This window comes from Marmota marmota, unplaced genomic scaffold (genome assembly GCF_001458135.2).
Source record: "Marmota marmota marmota unplaced genomic scaffold, marMar, whole genome shotgun sequence".
In the NCBI taxonomy this organism is placed as follows: domain Eukaryota; kingdom Metazoa; phylum Chordata; class Mammalia; order Rodentia; family Sciuridae; genus Marmota; species Marmota marmota.
The window spans coordinates 28310775-28330624 of NW_026000249.1; the positions used below are offsets into that span (position 1 = coordinate 28310775).

General features: G+C 37.4%; 1 protein-coding gene across 1 annotated transcript in view; it reads right to left on the minus strand.

The window, feature by feature from the left end:
- Positions 1 to 19850, minus strand: part of Med14 (mediator complex subunit 14) — a 72529-nt gene extending 52679 nt beyond the window's left edge. Inside the window, exons 1-10 of the mRNA XM_015488110.2 lie at positions 19753 to 19850; positions 15215 to 15241; positions 12692 to 12797; positions 4349 to 4522; positions 3466 to 3595; positions 2791 to 2919; positions 2366 to 2473; positions 1694 to 1826; positions 967 to 1117; positions 176 to 287 (exon numbers count right to left, since the gene is read on the minus strand). Of these exons, the coding sequence (XP_015343596.1) occupies positions 176 to 287; positions 967 to 1117; positions 1694 to 1826; positions 2366 to 2473; positions 2791 to 2919; positions 3466 to 3595; positions 4349 to 4522; positions 12692 to 12797; positions 15215 to 15241; positions 19753 to 19769 (1087 nt within the window). The 5' untranslated portion in view covers positions 19770 to 19850. The remainder of the gene's footprint in view (positions 1 to 175; positions 288 to 966; positions 1118 to 1693; positions 1827 to 2365; positions 2474 to 2790; positions 2920 to 3465; positions 3596 to 4348; positions 4523 to 12691; positions 12798 to 15214; positions 15242 to 19752) is intronic.

Below are 19850 nucleotides of genomic sequence, written 5' to 3' on the forward strand. Positions count from 1 at the left end.
AGAAAAATTAGAACAAGTTTGAAAATTTTACAAGTTAAAACATGGAAATGCCCAGCCTCCACACAAAACCAATGTACCATGAAAACAGTTGTATTTAAAAAAGACCCTTCATACAACAAATGTGGATGCTAACTTAAAGAAAAGCAAAGCAGAAATGTCAATTTAAAACACCTACAGTTTTCATTGGCATTGAAGCCTCTAAGAATGGCCTTCAGTTCCTGGAGCTTCTGATGAGCTCTTGCATGGACGCTGTCAATCAAGAGTTTTTCTATTGATAAGTGGTCAATCTGCATAAACAACAACAAAAGTGCATGTGCAATTGAAATATTTTTACTTTAAAAGCCTGAGAGTAGAATTCCGTGCTACAAAATATTTTAGAAGAATCACACTGACTGTTAACCAGTAAAAGTAAACTTAGATAAAATTAAAAATCAATTTATATCATATTAAGTTAAAAATTAACTTGTGTGATATTGGAAGCTTAAAAAAACTACAGTTGATATTTTGATGAGGAGATTAAAAAATGTGTGTGTGTGTGTGTGTGTGTGTGTGTATCAGTTATTATAATAATCAAATGCCAGACCTTAAAAATAAAATAGTGGTCTGAACTATAAAATTTGCGATAGAATTGGGGGGTGGATGGCTCAGTGGTAGAGCACATGCTTAGTAAACACGATGCCCTGAGTTTAATCCCCAGCAAACCCCCACCCAAAAGTGAAAGTCAATGTCAGTATCACATGTTAAGTAAAAACACAATGAATACAGAAATGTAACACTCAAAACAAATGTCATAAAGGATTTTAGAAACAATTAACGATTTTAAAGAACTGGTTACATTGATTTAATCATGTTATAATCTAGTAATTATAATAATATAATTATGATTATTTAATTATTATGGATCAGATTATAATTAAGTCATACTGATTTAATCAAACCATATTAAAATATATTGAGATCCTTCACCTTCATAGCTCTTTCTACTAATTTGGAATCAGAAGCTGGCAAAGGGGGATCATGAAAAATCTGTAGAGGCTTGGAGACATCATTCTCATCAATTTTAATCGTAACTTTGTGAACAGAAGCTGTTCCTGTTTTCCTACCAAGAACCTGTTGACTGAAGAGAAAAAAGAAATATTAAAAAAAAAATTTCAACACAGCTTAACTTTTGGAATAATCAAAAAATAACTCTAAAACAGAAAAACCTGTCTTCTAAGCAGTATCTATTCACTTCTCCTTTAGAGAAAATGGGAATCAAGCAAAGTTCAAACACAGCTTGATATCTGATTTTCTCCCAAACAAAGTTTTTAAAAGGTATAATTGAAAACAGAAAACTGTGCTAAGCAAACATATTTAAAAAAAAAAAAAACTCAACAACCTAACCTAATGGTCTTTTAGCAATTTGGTATGACTCTAGAGTAAACTAACCTTAAGATTTTAAAAAATAGTACATCTTAATATAAGCAGATAAATGTTTATGGATCTGAAACATGCAATGTTCTAAGAAAGGCGTGGGGTTGGGGATATAGCTCAGTGGTAGAGTGCTTACCTAGCATGTATGACTATACAAATGCAAGTTACCATGGGCACATACTCATTATGAGTATATATTAAGTCAGACATATGAGAGAGAGAGAAAATAAAAAAGAGTATTTAATCAAAGCATAAATCTACCAGAACCAATTTTACTTACTTCCAAACAGACAGCGAGAGGCACTTTCCAGCATGATACCTTTCCACCTGCACAAGGTCTCCCCACCGCTCTCGGATTAACATTAGAGTCTGGGAATGTAACACTTCTAACTGAAGTGATAAGCAGAAAGAATCTGGTAGATCTTGTTAAGCAAATCTAATATATACATTACTCTAACAGTCAATAAAACGTAGATAAACTTCATTTAACAAAGCACCCATTACCAAAGAGCTGGGTATGAAGGAACTTTTGGGAATCATCTCTCTCCGATGACTCATATTAAAAAGTGGTAAAATTTGTGGCATTTTTAGAAAAAAGTTTTATATTTAATTCTGAACCAGCATAAACAAACCATAAGGTCCACGTTGACCCTTAATTCAAAGTTTAGGAAATATGGATTAACCAAGTGGTACTACTCATTCCCCAAACAGTACTATTTTTTAACATATCACTTTTGGGGGCCTGCCTATAAATTCAATAGTAAAATTTAAACATTGTTTCATTATAGATGGGGAAGTATGTTTCACAATGGCTGCTTTCCCAGTTTTGTTTCTACCCAAAGTGGGGGAGAGGCTAAGCTGCTTCAGTTCAGAAATAAAGATAAATGGACAATGTAGGAGGGAAAGGGAGACACAAAATCCTTATAATATGTCTCAAATTCCAGAAGGATACGTAGACAGTTGTACATGTCCTGAAGCGGTTTCTCATCAGCAAAGAGCCTAGACTGCACCAGCTGATGGATAAAGTTGATCTGCATACTATGAACCAAGGCTCGCCCATCTTCCGTTGGCAGGAGAAAAGAAGGCAGTTCATCAGAAAAGGGTACAGATCACGTCATGATGCCAACTAAGGAAGTGTATACTAACAATGAATTTTAAAAAGAAAAGAACTGAAATTAACCCTGGAAATTCAGGAACACTATACTCTGAGAAAGAACTGAAACTTCTATAGGCAGTAGGTAGTTCTGATTATGATAAAACTTGCTTCCAATTACAGGATAAATTGCTATACAGATTCATTATTCTGCAGGAATATTTCAACAATACACCAAACATTCAAATCAATACTTATGATTTAAATCAGTATTTGTAATTTACCTCCTGTTTCTTTATCCTCAACCAGAATTTCTAGCTTGAGAAGACGCCATGGAACATCAGGGTCATCTCCCATCACTGTCAAGGTAGCCTCAAATTCTCCTTCAACTCGAAACTTCACGCGGCCATTTGCTTTTAGAAGAAGAGAAAGAAGTGTACTTTGCTCGCCAACAAGCAGCCTCCTGCTAAGCTTCAGTCTTGTAAAGAAATTTTAGCTAGACTGAGAATTCTTTCTTAAGTCTTCAAACCATTCATTGGTTCTCTCATGAACAGAAGCCAGCACCCAAGTCATTAAGAAACTAAAGGCAGCTCTTTTAACAAACAGTATTTTCTTGAGACTCAAATCAGGGACCCTTCTCCTTCAACTCCATAAGATCTCGTCCAACATGGACGTTGTATTTTTAGGTACTAAAGAGACTGATGACTGACAAGGCATAGACTCAAAAAACACCAAAACTGTGTGTCAAAACTTCATAGTATTTCTTTGAATAAAACTATTTAAGAAAATATTCTTTAAAAAATGAATTTCAGCCTGGTGCATACCCTCCTAGAATTCCAGCTACCTGGAAGGCTGAGGAGGAAAAAAAAAATCACTTAAGTCCATGAGTTCAAGACCAGTCTGAGCAACACAGTAAAACACCATCTCAAAAAAAAAAAAAAAAAGTCTTAGGTACATACCAACTGTAAGATTTGCTAGCTGAGGAGGAAGATCTGTGGTTACAAGCCGATGTCTAAGAATCTGATTAAGCTGATGAAGTGTGGCTTGTTTCTCGATTTTGGTAATTGGGTCTGGAGGAATGATTTTATCCTTTAAAAAAAAAAAAAGTTAAGTGACTTTTAACTAATCATTGTATACCTTTCCTCTGAGCTACACCCCCAGCACAAGGCATAATTTTTACCTGTGCCTGTCTTTACACAATGTTTTCTTAACTTGACCCAAGAGATACTCAACACTCATTTCTGCAATTCACATCTAAAAATAATGAACATTACTACCATGCATTAGGGTGCCAAAAATTCCTTGATCGCCTAGCTTAGACCACTGTATGACATGGTCTTCTTCATGCTCCATTTATGAAATCAACTTAATATCAAGGGATGACTTACCCTACTTATTTTTCTAATTAATTTATTTTGAGTGCTAGGTACCAAACCCAGGGCCTTGTGCATTAGCCCCTATACTTCTCAAAAGTATAAAATATAGTAACACCAACTTGGTAAACTAGCACAGTAAATTTTAAAACACTTCCAAATGGCAATCAGCATGCAGTATTCTCACAGACTGAAATCAATGTTAAGTGATGTTGGCACATCTGCCCACTCCCACCCAAAAAAAGGATTCACCCATTTTGATAATTTCAGCCCCAATTTATTTCACAAAAAGTACAATTTTACTTGTAGAGAAAAAGGACCATATGAAGTACTTGTTTTGAAAATATGTTTTTTTTGCTAGGCTACTTAATCCGAAACCAAATACTTTTCTGAGCACAAAGGTCAAAGCACTTACCCTAATGCAGGTTAAAAGCTTGAACTTTTCTGAGCACAAGGTCAAAGCACTTACCCTAATGCAGGTTGGCAGCCGTGGATAAGAGCCAGTAGTCAGGACATCGATGGCATATGGGATGGCAAAACTAGGCAGGCGGGCATGGACCAGAGCATCTCTAGCTAACGAGGCCAGGCGATCAGCAGTATCCACAAACAAGATGGCTTGCTGATCTAAGAAGCTTGAGATCATCTTTAATGCAAAAGGAAATGCATTCAGCTGCTTCAAAACTATCTGTTTCTTATATTAAACATCATTCACTCATTCCGAAGTAAACTTCAAAAGAAATTAACATAGGTTTTCCATATGTATTCAAAAACGTTCCCAATAACTTGAAGAAAACATATTTAATACATGTGTTTTTTACATTAAAACAATTTTGTCACTTTAAATAAAATTTTTTGCAATATATTTCTCCATCCTTAACATGACACACACAAAATATAAAAAGTTGGGAAAAAGAAAAGAGAATAAAATGCTTCTACTCTTAGTAGATGCTAGAGTTGGTTGGTAGAGAAGTACTGAAAAGCATGGCCTCCTAGACTTAGACTGACTTGGTCTCAATTTTAACTCCACAACTTATTAGCCTTGTAACCTTGGGCAAGTTACTTAACCTCAGTTACAGGCCTCAGTTTTTTCAAATGTAAAATGGACACGATGATTCCTAACTTCATAAAAGTTGTTTTGAAGATTAAGAGTGAATGCAAAAAAAAAAAAAGAAGAGTTAATGTATATTAAAACCTTTAGAACAGTGCCTAGAACACAGAAAACAATAAATGTTGCTCATTATAAGATCCAGGCCAACTTCCTGCCCAACACAAAAATCCTTTCCAACACTTCTCTCCTCAATGCATTTCCTAAGGATGCCTAACCTAGCAGAGCTCATCACAGAGCTGGGAACTACCTCCTTGAAAATTTTATCTTCTAGTTCTATCTAGAACAATACTTAAAATTTCCTCTCATGTTGGCCGTCAGTGGTCAAGTGAAAACATGGCACTCAGAAGACATCATGCACACACAATGTCCTATATTTTCTTCATATTTCCACAGTTTATTTATTGTCTAATTTTCACAGCTTTAGGAAACAGAACCAGATAATCACTGAGATAAAAAAAAATTGAAGCTTAGGGAAAGATGAAGGCACTTGCCCACAGAAAACAGCCAATAATCAAAACAACAAGTTATTTCTCTTAGACTCCTGTATGCAGCATTGCACAGTACAAACGTTACCTCCTATAACTAGCACAGTGGATTTCTATCAATGCCACCACATCACTGCTAACACACCCTTGTCATCTAAACTGGGTTTCACTGATATTTAGGCCATTCTAAGAGTCCCCTCAATGGAGTCACTGTGAAAAGGCTCATCAATCAAAGTCAAGATCAAAGACTACCAAAATCCTCTCTCTGGGAAGATTTTCATCAACCCTATTGGGATGTCAATTTATCCAAACCCACCTTAAACATGGGTAATGAAACACTTGCTGAATTCAAAATACACTAGCTTCAGCTACATCCCTTTTGACTTAGAAATTTAATAAAGATAAAACTTCAGTTTCCAGTACCTTATTAGTGAGTTCATTAGGTTCCTCATGATCATCATGTTCTTTTTTAAAGTATTTATACACCAACTATTAATATGGCTAACAACAATCTCCTTTGGAACTTAACTGATCTACTGAATAGACATTTCTCTAAGGAAGATATACAAATAGCCAATATGGACATGAAAAGATGTTCAACATCACTGGCCATCAGGCAAATGGATACTGAAACCACATAAAATACTACTTCATACCTACAAGGAAGGCCAGATTTCAAAAGCCAGATAACATGTGTTGGAACAGTTGTGGAAAAACTGGAACTCTCATATTGCAGGTGGGAATGTAAAAATGCTGCAGCCGCTTTAATTTATTTATTTATGTGCCAGGATTTAACCCAGGAGCACCACTTATTTATTTATTGGTTTGTTTGTTTGGGTACCAGGGATTTAACCCAAGGGCACCACACCCCCAGCCCTTTTTATTTTTTATTTTTGAGACAGGGTCTCGCTAAGTTACTTAAGGCCTCATGAAACTGCTGAGGCTGGCCTCAAACTTGCAATCCTCCTGTCTCCTCAGCCTCTGGAGTCACTGGGATTACAGGCATGCACCACCACACCCAGCTGCAACTACTTTAGAAAACAGTCTGGTAGTTTCCTCAAGTGATTAAATGTAGAATTATCATATGACCCTGATGCTCTACTCTTAGGTATGTACTCAAAACAAATAAAAGCATATATTCACACAGAAGCCTGTGCGAGATTAATTACAGCAACATCATTCATAATAGCCAAGAACTGAAAACCCAAACCACTGTTAATGAAGATAACACAAAATGTATATCCATGCAATTCAACCATAAAAAGGAGTGAAGTACTGATACATTTTACAACACAAGTGAACCTTGAAAACATTATAAAGATGCCAGACCCAAAAAAAAAAAAATGCAACATATGATTTCATTTATATGAAATGTTCACAACAGGCAAATCCAGAGACAAGAAGCAGATTAGTGGTTGCTCAAGGCTAAAGGAGATCTTGGAGGTGATAGCAAAAAGGTGTAAGTATTCTTTTTGAGGTGGTAAGAACATTCTAAAACTGACTGTAGTAATGGATGCACAAATCTGTGAATATAATAAAAATCATTGAGTTATACACTCTACATGGGTGAGTTGTATGGTATGTGAATTGTGTCTCAATAGACCTATTAAAGGGAAAAAAAGCATGGTAATGAGGGTTTTCTCTTTTCCTTAGACAAAACATACTTAGACTATATTACCACTAGAGCTCTATAACCTGTGCAGTTACACAGAGCGACACACTGAGTATGGCTAGTAGCATTAAAGAGCTTTTTTTTTTTTTAAACATATTTATTTATTTATTTATTTTTTTAGTTATTGGCAGACACAACATCTTTGTTGGTATGTGGTGCTGAGGATCGAACCCGGGCCGCACGCATGCCAGACGAGCGTGCTACCACTTGAGCCACATCCCCAGCCCCTTTTTTTTTTTTTTTTCAGCACTGGAAACTGAACCCAGGGCCTTGCACATACCAGGCAAGTGCTCTACCACTGAGCTTCATTCATAACCAGCCCTTTCCTTTAAATTTTACCTTGAGACAGGGTCTCAAGAAGTTGTCCAGGCTAGCCTTGAACTTGTGATCCTCCTGCCTCAACTTCCTGAGTAGCAGGGATTACAGACATGCGCCCACATGAGATCATTAGCTATTAAGAACCTCTAATGAGAGGCTGGGGTTGTGGCTCAGTGGTAGAGAGTGTGCCTCACATGTATGAGGCACTGGGTTTGATTCTCAGCACCACAAATAAATAAATGAATAAAATAAAGGTGCATCAACAACTAAAAAAATTTTTTCTTAAAAAAAAAAAGAACCTCTAATGAGCTCAGTTAAATGATCATTAGACTGAGAACATAGGTGTCAAAATATGAACAATATTCTAATTGACCAGTTGATGACACAAAACACTTCCATGTCTATACTCACAAATAAAAACACTGAAACTTTCTGCAAGTCCGGTACTTCCTTCAGAATGCGACTTATTTGAACAGCAAATTCAGAAAACAAATAGAAGAATGCTACATAGTACTAGGCTTCACTGAAAGATGAATACAATGTAGCTTGATTTCAAACCAAGAGTTTCCAATTTGCCTGATAATATTATTGAAGCATGCAACTTAGTACTATCAAATACATGATTTTAATACTTATGGTATAATTAGGGACTTAATATCAGACTTGAAAAAAACTGAACACTTGACTTTGATACACTTCAGAAATGTCTAACCTTTTTTTTTTTTGGGTCTGGCATCTTTATAATGTTTTCAAGGTTCACTTGTGTTGTAAAATGTATCAGTACTTCACTCCTTTTTATGGTTGAATTGCATGGATATACATTTTGTGTTATCTTCATTAACAGTGGTTTGGGTTTTCAGTTCTTGGCTATTATGAATGATGTTGCTGTAATTAATCTCGCACNGGGGGGGGGGGGGGGGTTGTTACTGGAGATTTGACCCAGGGGCTCTTACTACTGAGCCATATCCCCAGTCCCCCAAGTCACTTGGATTACAGGTCTATGTCACCACACTCGGCTAGTAATGCCTAAATTTTTACTAAAGGTTTGAACATGTGTAATAAAATATCATCCCAAATTAAGTAATTATTGAAAGAAATCTGAGACTTTTCAGAAATACTATACCTCACTTCTTTGTTTAGGCCAAAATAGATTAATTAGAACTGGTGCCCAAATTTCCAAAACAATGAACTGTACACTTTCAGATAAACTTGAAATAAGCATGTTTATTAATATTTATAACAAAAACTATTCTTTAAATTATGCTTCACATTGTACAAAAGACTGTTTATGAACTTTAATTTCCCAATTACATCAACAGACCACAATAGATGAACTAACAGAAATTTCCCCCCATAAGGAAAATTTCATATATGGTACAGAATATTCTCCCCCTAAACAAACCTTCGATCAATATTATACACCTGGATATGAGTCTACTCAAGGAGACTCAAAATATGTGTCTTTCAGAATTCTTCTAGCCCCTCCATTAGCTGCCAGGGCTGAAATTGTACATGAACTTCAATGATAATCAGGGTTGGCGTCTTTTCTTTTAAGCTTAAAAAAGAGAAAAAGGAGAAGAAGAATCTATATTCTAGAATTTAGAATTCTCAATTTCTTCATAACTTCCTTTCTCCTTTCATTCTGGCAACTTTCATATAAGTTCTATGTCTAATGATAAGGAAATCCAGTGAAATAAAGGATAAGCAAACCCAGCAGGCTAATACTGAGGTGAGATGTCAGGAAAATTATATGCAGAAACACATATACAAAAATTATGTGTGGATTTCTTTCTGAAGTAGTATTTTCTGGAACAGGCAAACCCCCATATAGATTTACAAATATAAAAACTGCTATAAAAATATTTTCAACTTAGCTTGTCAGGGTGCTAAAAATAAACTACTGTGGTACCTCTATACTAGTTAGCTGCTAATTTTAACTTATCCAGGAAGCCCTATAAACTTAAGAGAATTTTTAAATCCCTTAAATATAACTTAACCAATGTAAAGCTGTTTTTCTACTTTAACCTATGAAAACTGGTAACATTTTACAATGTCAATACGTACTTGAATGGCGAAAAAAAAGGAATTTGAGCATCATTGTCAAACTTAGAGCATATCCCCATTTTGCTCACTTTGCAAATATAACTGACAACAGCCAGAAGTTTACTTGGCTTTGCAGAGTTGGGCCTGGAGAGCTGACCTCAATTAAAGTGGGTAAATTGCTCTCATTACTTCAGGGACTTAATTTGTTTTATGATAATTATTTTACCATTTCTAATATGAACTCCATTCTCCTCATTAGGAGTGATGGAAATAAAACAGGAACAATTATGTGCCTCATCTGTTAACACCACACCAACATCCCCAAGCTATGAGCTCAATGAGATCGCACAAGATCCCTACTGCCCAGGCACGGTGGTACATACCTATAATCCCAGCAATTTGGAAAGCTGAGGCAGGAAGATCACAAATTTGAGGCTAGCCTCAGCAACATAGTAAGACTTTCTAAAAATAAACAATAAAATAAAACGACTGGGGATATAGCCCATGGTAAAGTACCCCTGGGTTCAATCCTTTGTACCAAAACCAAAAGAAAACAAAAACAAAAAAATGATTCCCTACTGATGGCTTTCCTCAACACTTCTTGAAAATAGCTTATAACTTTTGGGGTGGGTAGATCTTAGCATCTTTGGCATACTTCACTGCTTGTCACTTGTCAAAATTTGAGTGAGTGGCTCAATCATCAAAAGACTAGGAGTGGCCGGGTGTGGTGGTACACACCTGTAATCCCAGCAGCTCAGGAGGCTGAGGCAGGAGAATCGTGAGTTCAAAGCCAGCCTCAGCAAAAGCAAGGTGCTAAGCAACTCAATGAGACCCCGTCTCTAAATAAAATACAAAATAGGGCTGGGCATGGGGCTCAGTGGTTGAGTGCCCCTGAGTTCAATACCCGGTACCCACCCCCCAAAAAACAGGAGCTTCTTGAAGACAAGGATTGTGCCCTATAACTCATATTCAATAGAGGTTTGGATAATAGATGGGTGAATAAACAAATGAACAGATAAATGCTGTTATCAGCTCTATGACCTTGAAGAAGCCACGTAATTTCTAGTATCTTCTAGAAACCTCATCTCCTCATCTATACAACACGGAGAAAATACCAACTCTGCCATTCTCACAAGGATATCAAGAATCAATAAGCAGCTCTCTTGCTTCCTGGCTGTCAGGAACCAAGCAGCTTGCCTCTGCCATGTCCTTCCACCATGATGCTCTGCGTCACCCTGGGCCCAGAGCTGTGGAGTCAGCCAACCTGGACTGAATCTCTAAAACCTTCTGAAGGCTGGGAAGTTCAAGATGAAGACACTGAAAGATTTCATGAATGAAGCAAGTTACTAGGCACAGGCCACTCTCAAGGGGAGGGGATCATGCAAAGGCATGAATATCTAGAGGAAAGGATCACGGGAGCCATTTCAAAAGCTGCCCACCACATAAGTGAAACTGAAGCCTAAACATAAAATTCACTCAAGCGGCATAATGGAAGGATGACATGGAAGGAGAAGATGAAATCACTCTCCCAAGAACGTAATCCTTTATAGGCCTGTATGGGCTTTGGTGGAGGACACATGATGTGTGAACTTCTGAACAGTGCTTGAGAAACCTCTGCACCCAAGGACTGAAGATGATAAATGTACCCCAGAACTCAAAGCAGGATTATAACCATGTGGCCTGTGGATCATTGGATATAACTAACACTTTGTGGACTAGCCTAGTTCTTACCCTTCCATTATTGTTTGTTAATTCTCACAATAGTACTCTGGGGTATATACTGAATTGGCCCTTCTAAAAAAGACCATCTAGGGTCAAAAAAGGCTCTTAACCATGGCACTTCTTACCTCATGTCCAGTATTCATAACTAACTTAGGGAATCCTGTCTGCATATATCCCCTCATTCTATTCTGTTTCAGTAGTTCTCAACCAAAGAATCACTATGGACCTGAAATCAGTTGCCAAATACAAATAATTTACCACTGATAACAAAACTAATATGAGCTAATGACTTAGGTTGAGAAATCAGAGTGAATTCAGGATTACCTGAAAAGTCCTTCCTTGTACACATTTCTATTCATATATTCTTTCTTATTGATTAATTGATTCTGAAGATGGAACCCAGGGGCACTTTGTCACTGAGCTACATCCACATAACTTTTTTATTTTTATTTTGAGACAAGGTCTCACTAAGTTGTTGAGGGTCTCACTAAGTTGCTAAGGCTGGCCTTAAACCTGTGATCCTCCTCACTTAGCCTCTCAAGTAGTGTGTACCATCACACCCAGCTCATGTATTCTTCTTGAGTGAGGAACAAAGGAGGAAGAGTGCAATTGGACAATAAGAAATTACATCAACCAGATGAAAGGAAGCATCTCTAACATTCTCTAGGATGAGAATAGTCTTTTGCTAAAAAAAAAAAAAAAACAAAAAACTGAACAAATCTCCTGACATGTGGCTACCTAAGTCTGGAGCTAAAGGTAAGTAATTTAGATAGACATCACTCATCAATGCCTGCTGCCTGAGGAACAGTTTAAAAGAGTAAGGGTTAGGAGAGGGGGAAAGGAAATAAACCTGCATACTAGCAGGAAGGACTGACTAGCTTTTGTGTTTTTTGTATTTGATTTGTTTTGTTTGTTCTAATTAGTTATACATGACAGTAGAATGCATTTTGACACACTGTACACAAATGGAGAACAACTTCTCATTCCTCTGGCAGAGTCACAACAGTAGTGTAATCATACATGTATGTAGGGTCATAATGTCTGTCTCATTCTACCTTAGCAAAGACTAGCTTCTTTTGTGAGACAGTATATAAATTGAAATTTTTGGAGAATAATAAATATTTATGATTTGACTGTAAAAAAATCAATAAGCAAAATTTAAGGAAAATCTTTACAAATTCTAAAAATACAAAATTTAAGCTAACAACTTCCCCTCTTTAGTTCCAATCTCATATTTAAAGCTGTTTATGTAATGATGTCTCCAAATACCTCCTACTCTTCTGATCAAGTGTCCAAAGAAAATACTAGGTTTCCAAAGAAATCCACTGTACATTATCCTAGAGAAATACGATTACTTATGAAGGTGATGTCATTTAAATAAGAAGTATTGAAGCTAAAATTAGCAACTGTTTACTATAACATTCAAAGCTTTTCATACAAAGTAAAACCAAAAGTTTAACTCACCGCACATTTTTCCACTTTGCCAGCATTATTAGCCCATTTTACTAAAGCTAATAATCGAACGAAGAGTTGGCGTGTCCGGCTAGCAAACTGTACTATTTCTATTTTCCTATAAAAGAATTTTCAGAAAACCAATATATTACAATGGATATTCCACAAATTTATTTCATCTGAGCTAAAAAAAAATCTATCTGTGTTTACAACCACTACAACAAAACGAAACTCCTAAATATTTATCCAAATATGAATTATCACATTTTGTATGCCACCTGTATATACTTTATTTTTTGACCTCACAGTAATAAACCCAATAGGATGTTTTAGCAATAAATCACTTTTTAAAATCAATTTCATACTGCAATAAAAGCTGTTTCTAAAACATACTAAATTCACAGATATATGGTAGTAGAAGTTAACTGCATCATAGAGGGAATCAAATTAGGCGTTTGATGTAACTAACTTCCTAGCTGAAATTAGTAGTTAGTAACCTTTTTGATAAGAGCAGGGAATTGAAATACATTTTTACCAAAGCTTGAAACTATTACTCTTTCTACAAAAGCAAGGGCCAATTTCCCATCTTGGAAAAGCAAGATTTAAAAATTTGAATAAAGAACTGGACAACCCTTTATCAAATGAATTTTAGTGGGTAAACACAGAATTAAATTATTTAAGCCAAGTCAAAGAGAGTATGTTGAGTAATAAAAATACAAAGTAGAAGGTATGTTTATATCTATTTTTTTTCTTTTTTTAATTGGTGCATTCTAATTATACATAACAGAGGGATCCATTACACCATATTCATACATGCAGTTCATATCTATTTTTATGTTATACCCATCTCTACGCTTTTTCTCCCAACATTCTTAGTCTTAGAGATTCACTAAAAGCTTTACGTTGTCAATCAGTGCGTTAGCAAGACTTCTCAACTTCAAGGCAGCTACGAAACGGATAATCATATCTTTGATGGCTTACCTTAAGACACTTAAAGAAAAAAAAAATACTCAAGATGCCAGAACTAATGGCAGCACCCAGAAGAATACCAACTTCCCTCCAGGTGGACTAACCTATGAATTTTCATACATCTTGTCAATGACCTACAAATCCAAACTACATCTCTGCATTTCTGCAAACTACATCTCTGCATTTCACCATGATGAAATGTACCAAAATAAGCTTTTGCTTAAGTATAATCCTGACTAAAGGCTACAGAGTCAAACTGCTACCAAGAGCATATGAAGCCCACAACCAACCTGAAAGGATTCCTTGAGATCAGCCAACAACTTGATTGGTGGCACTATATAGAGAAAAATCAAGGACAACTTGGCAATGACTCTTTGCTAATGTCTATGAAGATTATGGAAAAAAACAAGCAGAGCATCGCTGACAAGAGAGACATAGCAAAAGTGTTAAATGCACATGAAGATCTGGCAGAGCTGGGGATGTAGCTCAGTGGTACAGCGCTTGCCTAGCATGTATGAAACCCGGGGTTCCATCCCCATAATCCCCCCCAATAAGATCTGGCAGCCACCTGAGAGCTAGGAGCCTCTGTAGTGTCACTTTAACTCAGCAATGAATTACAGAGGATGTGAGGTCTCTGCTCCTCTCCCAGAGCAAACAGATTTGCATATTATTAATTTGATTTCCTAAATACATTCCTCTACTAGAAAGAAGAAGTCCCTTCTTGTAAACTATTGCGATGTGGTTTGGTTTTCTGAACCAGGGTCTCAGCGATAAGGAATGTGAGCCAATTTCCAAAGGCCCAGTGTCCCTTCACCCCACAACAGACAAAACCTTCTGTCCTTTGAAATTGACCAGCTAAACCATAACACAAGTAAGTTTCAATTGTCTCTTTCACCTCTTTACCTATGTCTAATTCTGTCAAAAAAAGGACACTTGGTGTTGGCATTTGAGTGCAGACATTAATAAATGTTCAAATCCTCCCTAGTGACTTGGTATTAAAAAAACCAACCAAGGAATATAAGTAATGTCAAGATATAATCAAGCCACCTTTACTATAGCCACAATGTAAATTCCCATCACATGATTTCTTTAAAATCTTAATTTGTCTTGTTCCTTTGGCCTATGCAAACAGACTAGTGTGTAGTTAAGTCTTAAGCCCCTAACTTCAATTGAACCAAAATTTTCTCAACTATAAAACAGCAATAGCAGGAGGCAAGTATCAATTCTCTGAAGATACCAAATTGCATCATTAGAGCAAAGATAAATTAGCAACCAAATTCTTAAATCGGTATGACCCCCAGCTTCTTCCATTGCAGACTATTATCGTCTACATCTTCCTATCCTGCTCAGGGACCTGATCAGGTCAGTCACTCAAAGGTTTGTAGAACAAAAAATCTAGAACTCGTCTCACAGATGAATATTGTTGAGAATGAGATGATGACATCCCTGCTACTCCTAAACAAATGGTCCTAGGTTTCCAATCCTCAGCCCTATACCAGCAATACCCACATATCCACACCCACAGATAGATTAATAAAGAGGCAGATTTCAGGTTTTTATACTTACCTTTCCACATCAGATTTTCTTGGCAATCTAAGAAGAAAAAAAAATTGATTAAATATATGCATACCTTCATCGAAATGTGACAATGGCCTTTACTCTGATACTATTAAATACCTTTAGTGTTTTAGAAAGCCTGGGTACCCAGCTACTACAGGCTCATGTGGCCATAAGCTTCCAGCAATATGACTATAAGGGAAAAAAACAATGGAGGAATATTTCTCTCCAATCAAAATGCTTCAAGAAGCATTACATAAACCTCAAACATTTTTTAAAAGCCAAGTCTCACATCAGCACACTATATCATAGAGAGTCAGAAAAAATATTTTTGAAGACCAAAAAAATCACAGATGTAAAAGTACTACTTGGTTGCCAGCCCCCCAATACCTACACTCTGGTTCTGAGCAATAATCCTTCCATGTTTTGTTATGGGGGGCAAAACTGGAAGCTAAGCATGTAAATGGGTCAGTGTCAAGGGTTTAATGATGACATTGCATAGTGGTTAGATGAAAAGATCTAACCACTTTAAAACAGCTCCAGTAGAGTTTTGATTTCCTTTTGCTAGTTCTCCAGTATTGAGAGCCTGCACTAATGTCAACTTTTTCTCTGACAAATTATACCATTTAATATTCACATCTACTGATGTTTAGAAAGGTCCTCCTCAGCTTCCTGAATTGCCATATTCTGTTAACCTCTATTCCTATGGTCTGAGACTCAGCAGCCTGAATAATTCTTATACCTATCCCACAACTGTCAGATATTGAAGAATATACACCTAGTCACTAAGGTTCTCTCCCACCCAGGTGCCACAGGATCAGAAAAACTAAAACCATTTCCAAAGGTTCAAGATGCAAGGAAGGGAACGATTAAAATGAGCTCTGGCTTGTCAGTTCTACTATTCTTAGGGAAAACAGTGGAATGGAAGCAGAAGCTATGATCAGAGCCACAGAGGGAACTAGGGAGGGGCTGAAAGGCCAGCAGACCAAGGGATGAAGGAGAAATAAAGGCCCTATTAGGAGACTGCAAACTAAAGCACCACTGGTAAATTCCTTTACATGCAAAAGCTGCTGACAAGCAGTCCTTGAGAAGCCACAGCCCTTGTCCTCAAGAGAGAAAGAAAATGAGAAGGATGGTTGTCTGTAGGGGTGGGAGGAAGAGAAGATCCTCTGGGGGTAGAAAGAACAGGAACCATTGTTCCAGCTCCTCCCACCTGCCCCAGAGACCCTAAAAGGATCATCTCACATCAGAGGTGCTGTCATTTCAAGGACAATGGACAGGCTTTGCTGCCTGCCTCCTCTTCCCCCCCAATGCCTTCTAATCTATTTAAAATTCCTTTATGAAAAGAAATCCACCATTTGGGGTAAAAGCCTTAAAATGCAAATGTTGGAAGAAGTAAGGCAAAGGAACTTATTTGCCCCAAAGTGCAATCAGACAATTTTACATGACTTAGATCCTAGCATTTTCTGATTCTAAAAGTCTTTAAAAGAGAGAGAGAGAAATCTAATTCCCTACAAAAGTCAAAGCAGAGAGTAAACTCTAAGATGTGAACATATCTGTTGGGGGTGGGGGTGGATTAGCAGAAGGAAAAAAAAAACAAACAGAAATGTGGGGCCAAAGCCCAAACAAGGCTGTCCAGTTTACCTTCAATAGTTCACAGTCTAGCATCAAGTGTTACAAAATAAGTAACTGCGTCCCTAAAGACCCTTCTACTAGAACACTGGCTATACATAATACATTAACCCCAAGAGTTTTTACCTGGAACAAGGGAAAACACAGTATTTAGGCACCTTCACAGTAAGTTCTCTAACACAAATCAAAAATGAAGAAAGTTATTTTATATACCTATGTATCAAGAGCAACAATGACTCCTCCCATCACATTCTCCAAGGTTTGCAATGACAATTCTAAAAATTCAGTTATTCATGCACTAAATCAAGAAATACTTAGTTAAGACCTGAGTATGTGCAGGCATTATTCTAGGCCCTGGGGAATGTAGAAAACAAGTCAAAATCTCTCTCCATAAGGAGCTTACATTCCAGTGACCAGAGGAGAGAGTACCATGTAATAATAATGTCAGGAGACAATAAGTCCTGTAGAGAAAACTAAAAGCACCCAGCACAGAGAAAGAACAGCATGAAGGTGCAGAATACTATTTTAATGGGTAGTGAAAGGCAGTCTTTCTGATAAGTTATATGTGAACTAAGACCGAATGGAAATGAGAAGGCAAATCACACAGATTTCTCAGGGAAGAGCAAAGGCTCCATGATGACAGTATTAGGACATGAATTAAAGGCATAAGAGAAAAAAGGCACAGATCATGCAGGGCCTTAAAAGGAAAATGAGGGGCTGGATCCAGAGTTGTATATCTGTAATCCCAGTGACTCAGGAGGCTGAGGCAGGAGGATCTTGTGAGTTAGAGGCTAGCCTCAGCAATTTAGTGAGACTAACAACTTAAGTCTCAAAATAAAAAAGCAAATGGACTGCAGATGTAGCTCAGTGGTAAAGCACCCGGGTGGGAGGAGGGGGGTTGATCCCCAGTACTAAAAAAAAGAAATAAAAGGAAATGACCACATGTCCTGGTTTGCACAAGATAATCCTGGTTGTTTGCTGTTCTGACGCCACTATTAATGCCACCTGCCTTTAGGCTCAAAAGTGTCCTGCTGGATCATAAACTTTATGGGCACTCTCTATGAGGGTGATTATAAAAATTTTTTTAATCTAAGTGAGATGAGAAACCACTGGAGGGTTCTGATCAGGTAAGTTTTAAAAGGATCATCTCAGCTATTTTGTGGAGAAGAAACTAGAGGGGCAAGGGCAGGAAAGACACCAACAAGCAGACTACCGCAGAGCACAGGCTGAAGACTGGGTGGCTTGGACCAACACTTGGTGAAACAGCACTGGGAAGTGGTGGGATTCCAAAGTGAGAGAGAAGACTTGCTGATGTACCCTGGGGATGGGATGTGAAAAAAGAGGAGCCAGGAATTACTCTAAAATTTTTGGCCGGAGCAACAACAGAAAGAATGTATTCTTTGAGAAAGAAAAGGTTTTGAGATAGAGGGGAGATGTCAAGTAGAATCAGGAGTTTGAATCTGGCCTTGATATGTTGAAATGCCCACTAGATACTGAAATGTAGGTATCTGGACATATAATCTGGAGTTCAACAGAGATGTCTGTGCTGGGCTGGGTGTGGGGGGCACACATCAACATACTATACCTATATACTTATTCTACAGCAATAAAACAGATGTTTCTTCTTCATAAACCAAGTTTTAAAATAATAAAAACAAAACAATATAATTCAAGGAATCTCTCCAAATCTCCTATGGAAAAACGAATTACACAATTACTGATGGCAGCAGTCCTCACCATTTTCTTCACAGCTATACATAAGACAGGTGACCTTCACATACATCCAATTGTCTCATGGACACTCTTGAATTCTTATGAAATTCAACAATAATCAGTGCAGAGGAGTAAAGTACTGCAAGAATTCCCAATCGTGACAGCTATTTAAATTTCTCATTAGACAGGGGTAGATTTCTTTTATCTTTAGATTTCTTCCCGTCTCATTCAATGAAGTACATCAAAACTGAGAATGACGTTTCACAGGAGTCAGTGGAACCCATTCTAATTTCTTTAGTGACATGCAAACAAATATTTTAAGTCTCCAGTAACAAATTACTGTGACACTGTACAACCTAAAATCTCCACACTAATGTAACTGAAAACCCTGATGTCTTACAATAGATTAAAAAATTAATCTAGATCAAAACTAATCTTTCTTCTTCTTTTTTTTTTTTTTCTCTGACTTACCTTTTCTGAACCTGGGGTAAAAGATGTAAAAGAGCCCCCCAAATTTTATAATGCCTTTTCTTCATGCACTGAATCATTAGTGTATTCTGATCCTATTCTGAAGGGATTAACACCCTAATCAAGCCCCAAGGCTTTTCATAGGTAACTAGGTGAAATAACAGCAGCAGGCTGGTTACAAATTTTTTTTTTTACTTTGACTAAATTCATAAAGACTCAAACATTCTCAAATGTTTCTCACACACACAAACTTGCATCTGAACGATGAATTACCTTAAACACAATATATCTCCTGCGTTTAAACAGAAGCAATTACAACCTCTATTTAAAATGTATCATCCAGATATGAAAGATTTCCTGTCTTTGGGAGTTTTTTTTTTTAAAGTATGAATATTATGTATTCCTAAATACTACACTGTGATCTTGGGCTTTGGGCTAAAAAGCTTTCAGCCAGAAATCAATAGAGTTCTGTTGGGAACTCAGACAAAAATCCCAAAGACAATCTTCAGCTTCAGTGTAACGACACGCTAAATGAGCCAAGTCTCCATCGAGAAAGACCCCCCAATACAAAGCTTCTCCGCCTCCCCTGCACCCCATGAGTTCAAAAATTCTAGACTAAGCAGCCAGCCCAGCGGAGAAAACGGCAGCCTCTCGGGGAAAAGGGAGGTGCAACCCTCAGTCGGCTGGGCGGGAAGCGGGGGCTGGGGAGCAGGCGTGGGTTTGGCGGCACTTACAGGTCGGTCAGCACCATGAGCTCCGAGTAGGCCCGGTGCAGCAGAAATTCGATGAGGGTGCTCAATCGGTAGCCGGGGCTAGCCGCAGCCGCAGCGGC